Source organism: Medicago sativa, chromosome 4, assembly GCF_051527215.1.
Source record: "Medicago sativa cultivar Bolivia chromosome 4, Bolivia_mono, whole genome shotgun sequence".
In the NCBI taxonomy this organism is placed as follows: domain Eukaryota; kingdom Viridiplantae; phylum Streptophyta; class Magnoliopsida; order Fabales; family Fabaceae; genus Medicago; species Medicago sativa.
The window spans coordinates 38,512,388-38,522,720 of NC_140752.1; the positions used below are offsets into that span (position 1 = coordinate 38,512,388).

General features: G+C 38.4%; 2 protein-coding genes and 1 non-coding gene across 3 annotated transcripts; 2 read left to right on the plus strand and 1 right to left on the minus strand.

Annotated features, from left to right (window-relative positions):
• Positions 1-2,498: 2,498 nt before the first annotated feature.
• Positions 2,499-4,030, plus strand: LOC146929253 (uncharacterized). The gene is made up of 3 exons (XM_085707263.1): positions 2,499-3,092; positions 3,203-3,878; positions 3,975-4,030. Exons 1-3 carry the CDS (start codon positions 2,499-2,501, stop codon positions 4,028-4,030), a joined length of 1,326 nt encoding a protein of 441 aa, XP_085563389.1.
• Positions 3,873-10,055, plus strand: LOC146929254 (uncharacterized). The gene has a single exon (XM_085701249.1). It carries the CDS (start codon positions 5,813-5,815, stop codon positions 8,108-8,110), a length of 2,298 nt encoding a protein of 765 aa, XP_085557375.1. The 5' UTR covers positions 3,873-5,812; the 3' UTR covers positions 8,111-10,055.
• Positions 6,321-6,426, minus strand: LOC146929255 (small nucleolar RNA R71). Its single transcript, XR_015009180.1, has one exon. It is a non-coding gene; the product is annotated as a small nucleolar RNA R71 (small nucleolar RNA).
• Positions 10,056-10,333: the final 278 nt, after the last annotated feature.

Below are 10,333 nucleotides of genomic sequence, written 5' to 3' on the forward strand. Positions count from 1 at the left end.
TCTGGATAACAAGCTCTACCTAAAGAAATTTGATGCCAAGGCCCAAAGAGGAATCTTTTTAGGTTACTCTGAAAGATCAAAGGCATACATAGTGTATAATTCAGAGACACTCTGTATTGAAGAATCTATGCATGTTAAATTTGATGACAAAGAGCCTGGGAGTAAAACTCCAGAGCAAGACGAAAGTTTTGCAGAGATACAGGTTCCTGAAGATACTCCAGAACCTGATCAGATAGCTGAATCTGAAGATAGACCATAAGCTGAATCCAAGTCAGAAGCTCAAGATGAAGCTGCTTCTGATGAAGCACAAGATGGCTCACATCAAGCAGATCCTCCTAGAAACACTTTCAAGCACAAGTCTTCACATCCTGAGGAGCTAATCATTGGAAACAAAGATAGTCCTAGAAGAACAAGATCATACTTCAGACAAGAAGATACAATGATTGGCCTGATATCAATGATTGAACCTACAACAGTTGATGAAGCACTTTCAGATGATGGATGGATCTTAGCTATGCAAGAAGAGTTAAATCAATTTCAAAGAAATGATGTGTGGGATCTGGTACCCAAAACTCAGCACAAGAACATTAGTGGAACAAAATGCGTATTCAGAAACAAGTTGAATGAGCAAGGAGAAGTAACTAGAAACAAAGCAAGACTTGTTGCGCAAGGTTACAGTCAACAAGAAGGCATTGATTATACTGAAACATTTGCTCCAGTTGCAAGATTGGAAGCAATCAAGTTACTTCTTTCCTATGCAGTTAATCATGGCATAATATTATATCAAATGGATGTCAAGAGTGCATTTCTTAATGGTGTCATTGAAGAAGAAGTGTATGTCAAACAACCTCCTGGTTTTGAGGATCTTAAGTACCTGATCATGTTTTTAAACTGAAGAAATCACTATATGGCTTGAAACAAGCTCCCAGAGCTTGGTATGATAAACTAAGTAATTTCTTAATAAAAAATGATTTTAAAAGAGGACAGGTTGACACAACACTCTTCAGAAGGACGCTTAGGAAAGATATTCTTGTTGTGCAAATATATGTTGATGATATAATATTTGGTTCTACTAATGCATCTCTTTGCAAGGAATTTTCTAAGTTAATGCAGGATGAATTTGAAATGAGCATGATGGGAGAGTTGAAGTTCTTCCTGGACATTCAAATCAATCAATGCAAGGATGGAGTCTATGTTCATCAATCCAAATACACAAAGGAGCTTCTGAAGAAGTTCAAGCTTGAAGATTGTAAAGTGATGAACACTCCAATGCATCCTACATGCACCTTAAGCAAAGAAGATGAAGGAGCAAAAGTAGATCAGAAGCTGTACAGAGGTATGATTGGTTCTTTGTTATACCTCACTGCATCTAGGCCAAATATTTTATTCAGTGTATGCTTGTGTGCAAGATTCCAATCAGATCTTAGAGAATCTCATTTGACTGCTGTCAAGAGAATCTTTAGGTATTTGAAAGGAACAACTAATCTTGGACTCTTTTATAAGAAATCCTTAGATTATAAGCTAATTGGATTCTGTGATGCTGATTATGCTGGTGATAGGATTGAAAGAAAGTCAACCAGTGGCAATTGTCAATTTCTGGGTGATAATCTTATATCCTGGGCTAGCAAAAGACAAACAACTATTGCTATGTCTACAGTAGAAGCAGAATACATTTCAGCTGCAAGTTGTTGTACACAACTACTTTGGATGAAACATCAGTTGGAAGATTATCAGATTATTGCTAACAGTATTCCCATTTATTGTGATAATACTGCTGCTATTTATTTGTCCAAAAATCCAATTTTCCATTCAAGAGCTAAGCATATTGAAATCAAACACCATTTTATCAGAGATTATGTTCAAAAAGGAATTTTAGATATACAATTCATTGATACTGAGAATCAATGTGCTGATATATTTACTAAGCCTTTAACTGTTGAAAGATTTGATTTTATAAAGAAAAATTTGAACATGCATTTTGTGTCTGATTAAAAGCGTGCTTGCTCCTAAATAGGATTTTAGGTTCTGAGGTCAGTTCAGAAGCCATGGTCCATCAGAAGCTCTTTATTAAGGTTCTGAGGAAAATGTGCTTCTGATGATGACGTCAGCATCTGAAGTCCAGAAGCTGGATTTTGTGCTTCTGAATAGTAGAGTTAGTGGAAACGCTGGAAGTTACTTTTTAAGCAGCACTGGCCCACTAACTTGGCAGTTACTCTGAGAACTTCTGACGTTGCTTACCTGTATTGGTGTATAACTTAAAAGGGCAATGATGATTTAAAAGCTTTGAAAGTACTTTCACGCGCCGCCAATGTCATTAATGCTATGTTTGTTTGTCTCTTTTGAATTGCAAACGTTTTTACTCTTAACACTTTGTCAATTCACACACTACTCACATCACAACAAACACTTTGTTTTCAAACCTGTTCTTGCGAAGTAAGCACAATTCTCAACCCTAGAACCCAAAATCATCATCATCATCATCATCATCATCTTCATCAATGGCATCATCAAGCTCGCAACAAGTACTATCAGAATCTACATCCAACATGCAACAACATCAGAATCAACCAGAAAGGGCTGCTTATCTGATGGCTGGGTCAACTATGGAGCTTAAAGAATATCAATTGGTCGTACAAGTTGAAAATCCAATTGATTTCTCATCTTTTCTGCATCACGGTTGTAATATCAAGGGATTTTATAATACTCAAGGCTGGCAGGAGTACTTTAGGATTCTGAATGGTCCTACGTACAAAGCCTTGGTAAGGCATTTCTGGGTAAGAGCATCTATTTTTGACAGAAAAGCAGCAGATGCAGAAGAAAAGGATTTGGTTCTACGCTATCCAGAACTTGCTGGGAAAACAAGAGAAGAAATGATGCTGGAACCCTTCAATGGAACTGAAATCAGATCAATGGTGATGGGAGTTCCCATAAAAATCACTCAAGAGGTGATTGCTTCAGTGATTGGTGTAGAAGCGTCTGGAAAGTATTCTAGGATAGAGATTTCAAGTTCTAGAGAAGGTTTATGGAATGACTCTGTCAACATGACTCTCTTCAACTCAATAGAACCAAAGAAGTATGCTGACTTAGATATGGTGAAAAAGATACTTCTGAAAATCCAGTATGAGAACTTGCTACCAAAGGGTAGTGGGAATGAACAACCTTCATTGGCTCATAAAGTTTTCATTCACCATCTTATCAAAAGGGAGAAAATCAACCTGCTAAGTATATCTTCAAATACATGGAGAATCAGCTTTGGAAGAGTCAGAACAAGAACAGATTCTGGGTACCCTATGGAAGATTGCTTTCTGAAATCTTTCATCAAGGAGGAATAATTGCAGCACTCAATGCAACAAGGTTCTACACTGATACAGTGCTGGATACAGTGGTTGGCAAGGTGATCAATGGAGGAACCTTGAAGAGCATGAACCTGATTCAGGAGTTCACACCTCTGAAGTCAGATATCAGTGAATCCATGGTAGTCTCACAACTGAATGCTGATTTCTCCCTAATCTGTAAGAAGGACTCTCTCGCAGTTCAAATGGCACTTCTTAGTGATCATTTTTCAACAACTGGTGAGTATATTGGTTTAGGGAAAGTTCCTGAAGAGATGCCAGGAAGTAAGCTACCTGTTGAAAGAAGCAGAAAGAGGAAGAGAAAGGAAGTGTCAGAAGAAGAGTGTCTGGAAGTAGAGAAACCTTCCAGGAAGTCAAAGAAGAATATAGCTTCTAACAAGCTGAAAATTGGTGGTTCTGGATTACCATCGATTGAGGAAGAAGTTCAGGATTTGGACACTAATGTGGTCCTGAAGAGGAAGACCAGAAGTGGTAAAGTTGTTGCTTCTAAAACTGTAACAGCTCCTGAACAACCTCTGATAACACGCAAGACACACTATTTAAATAGTTTAATTTTTATTTATTTTAGGGTCGTTTCTTGTGTTTTGCATGTCTTCTGGCTAGTATTTTGTTATGTTTCAGGTAACGAGGGTGTTAAAAGTAAAAGAATCAAGAAGGAGGTGAAAAGAGCAACTTAAGCTAGTACGGTCAACCCATTACCATTGCCAATGACATCATGCTGATGTCACACCCAATTGAGATCAGCAAGACAGAATGGTCACGTTCAGCAACAAAAGCTTCCTAAAAAATTGAGATTTTATCCCAATCCATTCCCACATCTTTGGGCACAAGTATGAGGAATCCAGTTGCAGATTGGAGGATATAAAAGAGGCTCAGCTGATGAGAAGAAGGGGGGTCACGTTTTAGCATCCAGTTTTGAGCTTTTAGTTTTACGTTTTCAGAGTAGAGTTTATTTTTGCTTTTAGCTTAAGTTGTGATTTCTCACCGTAATTCAATTCCGATCCAAACAAAAACCGTTCCTGCAGAATTGTATGAGATTTTCGAACCACTTTATGAAGAAATAAATTTCAGATTCATCTTTATATTTTCGTGCAATTTGGTCCCTGAAAGTTTCTGTTTGCAATTTCTGCATCCTGTTCTTATTTATTTATTTGCTTCTGTTCCTTTCATTCTTATTTGTATCCATCCAATTTCCATTGAGTCTCTTTACTATTATTCATCGTTGTTTGATTTCTAGCTACTTTAATCCCTATTATTCATGTGCTATTGTTGGTGCCGTAAGACACATTGCTTTTGATCCCTTAGCTTTTTGATTTAGTTTTCATTGCCGTGTCAATTCATTGCCTTTTACTTATTTATGTCCAGTTGTTGTGATGTTTTACTATAGTGATATTATTAATTAGCTACTTACTTCCTTGTTCCATAATTCCATTGTTATTGAATTCGGTTATTGTAGCTGATTGTGTTCTTTTAACCGGTGCTGCTTGTTTGCCATGTCTGGTCATATTCTTGTTTTTATTATCATGCCGGTGTTTGTTTAAGTTTTGCAGTACAGTTCCTTACACAGCAGTCTACGGCGAATTGTTCGAGGGAATTTATACTCAATTAAAGTGGCCAGATTTTAACAGGTATAAATTATTTGCTTTTAGTATGAATAAATTAACACGTTGTATGTTTAATATGACTATGTGTGAGTAGTTTCATTTGAGTCCAAAACGAGGTTCCGTCGTACCGACGGAACTCATGTAAATTACCCGCTTATTTCAGTGTAACGAGAATTTAAATAAATTGTTTTGAAAAATTCTGCTTTGTAACTATTAAAAATCTACTACGAAAGTAGAGATACCGAGATATCGTTTACGCATCGAAAGAGCTAAAACGATATCTGACTTAGAAAATTATCAAGTTTTTAATCGAAGAGGTTAAAGCGAAAGCATTTCTTTTCTTTTAATTAAGAGTTTATTAAAATAAGAAAAAGGAATTTTTTAGGCCTGTAATTATACGCTACGAAAGTAGGTGGTTACGCGTCTAAAAATTCCGACAACGTGTTGCGAAAGCAAACGTTGTCTCTTGTTCGATAAATTCTACAAGAAGTTTTAATTCTCTCGTTACCAATTAATTAGCGCAACAATTTACTTGAGTGACGGAAGTCGACGGAAACCGTCGTTTTGGTCTCTACTCGTCTAATAATTAATTAAAACCTAATTTTTTCGCGCAAATTCCAAAATATTTTGCTATCGCCTTAGATAAACACAGTAACAGCGAACTACGATACTTGTTAAATTGGTCTCTGTGGATACGATACTTTTTATACTAAAACCGACATAGCCGTACACTTGCGGCCCTGTCAAGTTTTTGGCGCCGTTGCCGGGGACCAATTTTTGGCAATATCGCAACTCTGTTGTTACATCGTTTAGACTAAGGCCTTTTATTTTATTTAAAAAAAAAAAAAAAATTGCATGCGAAAAACCCGAAGTGCTGGAAATCTAGTCAGCTACGTTGACGAAATTGAGCGCTACTTTCGAGCTAGGCGCCGATTGTTCATCGATACCCCGTCGCAGTCTGAGACTCAATCAGAAATGGGCGACAACAACAACGATAACCGGCCACTGAAGGATTTCGCTGTGCCCTCTGAGGAGGAGCCTCATACGAGCATTGTCCGCCCTGCTATTGCGGCGAATAACTTCGAGCTCAAACCCTCCTTAGTGCAGATAATTCAGCAAAATCAGTTCTCCGGAAACCCAACGGAGGACCCGAACTTGCACCTCGCTACCTTCGTGCGGTTCGCTGAGACGTTGAAAGTGAATGGTGTCGACCCTGAAGCCATTCGTTTACGTTTATTCCCTTTCTCCCTCAGGGACAGAGCCAGCGCATGGCTTAATTCCCTGCCGTCAAATTCCATAACGACATGGAATGAATTAAAAAAGGCGTTCCTCGCTAGGTATTTCCCGCCGAGCAAAACGGCACAATTGAGGAACCTAATTACTTGCTTTAGGCAGAAAGACGGAGAGTCGCTCTTTGAAGCTTGGGAGAGATACAAGGATCTATTGAGAGCTTGCCCGCATCATGGGTTGGAAAGGTGGCTGATCATCCATACCTTTTACAATGGTCTCCTGTATAACACAAGGATGACTATCGATGCCGCTGCGGGAGGAGCTCTAATGAACAAGCCGTTTGCTGAGGCTTGGGGCCTAATCGAGGATATGGCCCAAAACCATTACCAATGGGGGAGCGAACGCGCTTTAGCCGAAAAGGACCAGCCCAAGGCAGGGATGTACGAGGTTAGCAGTTTTGATCATCAGAGCGCTAAAGTTGATGCGCTATATAAAAAGATAGATAGTCTAACCATCACTGCACCTGCCCCCGTGGCTGTTGTGGCCCCTAACTGTGAGATTTGTGGGACACCTGGACACAATCCTACTGAGTGTCATCTGTTAGTCGATACAGACCAGGCAAACTACGCGCAAGGGAACCCATATGGGCAAAGAAACCCTAATTTCCCATATAAAAATAACAATCCCACCTATGCGCAAAATCCTGCACCCATTGCACCCCCTGGTTTCCAAGGTCAAAGAGGAGCCCCTGTTGCTCCTATAAAGTCTAACCTAGAACTAATGATGGAAAATTTTGTCATGGCACAGTCCCAACAGAACAAGGAGTTCCTGAATCAAAACATTCACACGAATGAAATGATTAAGCAGCTTGCATCTAAAATTGATATATTGGCCACCCATAACAAAATGTTGGAAACACAAATTGCACAAGTGGCCCAACAGCAAGCAACTGCAGCTGCACCATCAGGAACTTTCCCTACACAACCTCAACCAAACCCGAAAGGGGAGCTGAATGTTGTTACCTTGCATAGAGGAAAAGAGGTAGGGAATCCTAGTGAGAGGGAAGGCACTGAGAAAGAGTATGCGCCTATTGAGAGTGAACAAACCTCAAAGGAAAAGGCGGGAGTTGAGGAAGAAAAAGAGAAACCCTATGTACCTCCACCTCCTTACAAACCTCCAATCCCATTCCCTCAAAGACTAGCTAAATCAAAGAGTGAGGGACAATTTAAAAAGTTTGTTGAGCTCTTGAAAAAGCTCCATGTTAACATCCCTTTCATTGAGACTATTATTCAAATGCCCTCTTATGCGAAATTCTTAAAAGAAATTCTGACAAATAAGAGGAAGGTTGATGTCGATGATACTGTAGCACTCACTGAGGAGTGTAGCGCTATCATTCAGAACAAGATGCCACCTAAATTGAAAGATCCAGGGAGTTTTTCGATTCCTTGTGTTATTGGACACTACGTCATTGATAAAGCTCTCTGTGATTTAGGTGCTAGTGTGAGTCTCATGCCTCTGTCTATCTACAAGAGGCTCAATCTAGGAGAGTTGAAACCAACAAAAATGTCCCTACAACTAGCTGACCGATCCATAAAATACCCAGTTGGAATATTGGAGGATGTTCCTCTAAGAATTGGTCAGCTGTACATTCCCACTGACTTTGTGGTGATGGACATAAGTGAAGACTCTCACATCCCTATCCTCCTAGGAAGACCCTTTTTAGCCACTGCTGGAGCTATTATAGATGTCAAGAAGGGAAAAATAACCTTCGAGGTTGGAGATGAAAAGATCGAGTTCCTCTTATTCAAATTCATGAACAAACCATCAATTAACGATTCATGCTGCCTTGTTGATACCATAGATGGGTGCGTTAAAGAGTACTCCTCAAAGTTACTCCCAAATTATAGGTTGGAACCCCCCTGAAAGCTGAGTAAGGCGTCGAGCTACCGACGTTAAATGAAGCGTTGTGTGGGAGGCAACCCACAGTTTTTATTTATTGACTTTATTTTTATGTTTATTTTTTTTTAAGAAATAAAAAGATCAGTCAGAGTTGGCAAGGATAGGTGGCATGTCCAAAAGGCAAGAAAGAAAAATTTGCAAGGATATATGGATGATCCAGCATCATGGGATGCCCCCCAGATGACCCAGACGACGATTGATCCGCTAGGTAGTGTCTTTCCTTTTCTTTTATTTTTATTTTTATTTATTTTCATTGAGGTCAATGTCAGTTTTAAGTGTGGGGGAGGAATTTCCCACCTTAACAGTATAAGTCTTAATTATCGAGTCAATAAAATGTGTAGTTTTTGCTTTGTTGTCTAATTCTCCCGTTTTATGAACCAATAAAATTTCAAAAAAAAATAAAAATAAAATAAATAAATAAATAAATTTAAGGCTGAGTTCGATGATGACTTTATGCATGTAAACACCCTTTCCCTTTTTAAGTTTCACTAAACTCATATCATGTTTCAATGTGAAAATTCTCTTTTTGAGAAAAGCACAAAGTTGCAGTCTTTGAGTAAGTGTATGAGTAGGTATTTTAAGGAGCACGTTCTAACTTTAATGGTAACTTAGACCCTTAAAAGTCTTCAGAGTAAAAGTAGTATAAGTTTGTGTGGGAAATAATGTGCTTTATTGTTATAAATTGTTAAACTAAAATGGGGAGGGAGAATGGCACCAACATGTGGAGGAAAGGACATTCCCTCTCTGACTTCCTAAATGTGGTGGTGACTCCCTAATTGAACTTAAGTTCCAAATCCCTCAAAAGAGGAAATAAATTCATCAAAGCTAGGGGGAAAGGACACCCTCTCCAAAAAGACTTCCTACGCGGAGATGATAAAAAATTTGTAGCACTACTTAGGGTGATTTTGAATCTAGGGGGAAAGGACACCCTCTCCATAAAGACTTCCTATGAGGATAGATAGCCCCTAATCATCTGCAGCCCCTTGTGCTTAAATTGTTAATTTAATTCTAACTAAATTCCCATCTCTCTTATATGAAATGAAGAAAGGACTTTTCTCGGTTGATTTACTGTTGAAGTTAGAACCTGTTTTCCTCATAATACCTCTTACACAGGCGCAATAAAAAGCTGGACTTCACACACACACACACACTCACTTGAAACTGTTGTAGGGTTGATGTGATCCTTGAAAAGTGTTTAGGTTGTGATAAGTGCATCCTGAGAATTAAGCCTTGAAAAATAAAATTGCAATTGATTTTTAGTTCATTCTGTTTTTCTGAATTATTTTGTTGTTATCCCTTGCTTTTTGCTTGAGGACAAGCAATGGTTCAAGTGTGGGGGAGTTTGATAACACGCAAGACACACTATTTAAATAGTTTAATTTTTATTTATTTTAGGGTCGTTTCTTGTGTTTTGCATGTCTTCTGGCTAGTATTTTGTTATGTTTCAGGTAACGAGGGTGTTAAAAGTAAAAGAATCAAGAAGGAGGTGAAAAGAGCAACTTAAGCTAGTACGGTCAACCCATTACCATTGCCAATGACATCATGCTGATGTCACACCCAATTGAGATCAGCAAGACAGAATGGTCACGTTCAGCAACAAAAGCTTCCTAAAAAATTGAGATTTTATCCCAATCCATTCCCACATCTTTGGGCACAAGTATGAGGAATCCAGTTGCAGATTGGAGGATATAAAAGAGGCTCAGCTGATGAGAAGAAGGGGGGTCACGTTTTAGCATCCAGTTTTGAGCTTTTAGTTTTACGTTTTCAGAGTAGAGTTTATTTTTGCTTTTAGCTTAAGTTGTGATTTCTCACCGTAATTCAATTCCGATCCAAACAAAAACCGTTCCTGCAGAATTGTATGAGATTTTCGAACCACTTTATGAAGAAATAAATTTCAGATTCATCTTTATATTTTCGTGCAATTTGGTCCCTGAAAGTTTCTGTTTGCAATTTCTGCATCCTGTTCTTATTTATTTATTTGCTTCTGTTCCTTTCATTCTTATTTGTATCCATCCAATTTCCATTGAGTCTCTTTACTATTATTCATCGTTGTTTGATTTCTAGCTACTTTAATCCCTATTATTCATGTGCTATTGTTGGTGCCGTAAGACACATTGCTTTTGATCCCTTAGCTTTTTGATTTAGTTTTCATTGCCGTGTCAATTCATTGCCTTTTACTTATTTATG

What these genes read in the sequence shown, in the direction of transcription:
- LOC146929253 (XM_085707263.1), top strand. Translation starts at nt 2,499, where the DNA reads ATGGCATCATCAAGCTCGCAACAAGTACTATCAGAATCTACATCCAAC. An exon ending in AGTATGCTGACTTAGATATG is followed by an intron (nt 3,093 to 3,202) that starts GTGAAAAAGATA and finishes TCTTATCAAAAG; the next exon opens with GGAGAAAATCAACCTGCTAA. An exon ending in TGAACAACCTCTGATAACAC is followed by an intron (nt 3,879 to 3,974) that starts GCAAGACACACT and finishes GTTATGTTTCAG; the next exon opens with GTAACGAGGGTGTTAAAAGT.
- LOC146929254 (XM_085701249.1), top strand. Translation starts at nt 5,813, where the DNA reads ATGCGAAAAACCCGAAGTGCTGGAAATCTAGTCAGCTACGTTGACGAA.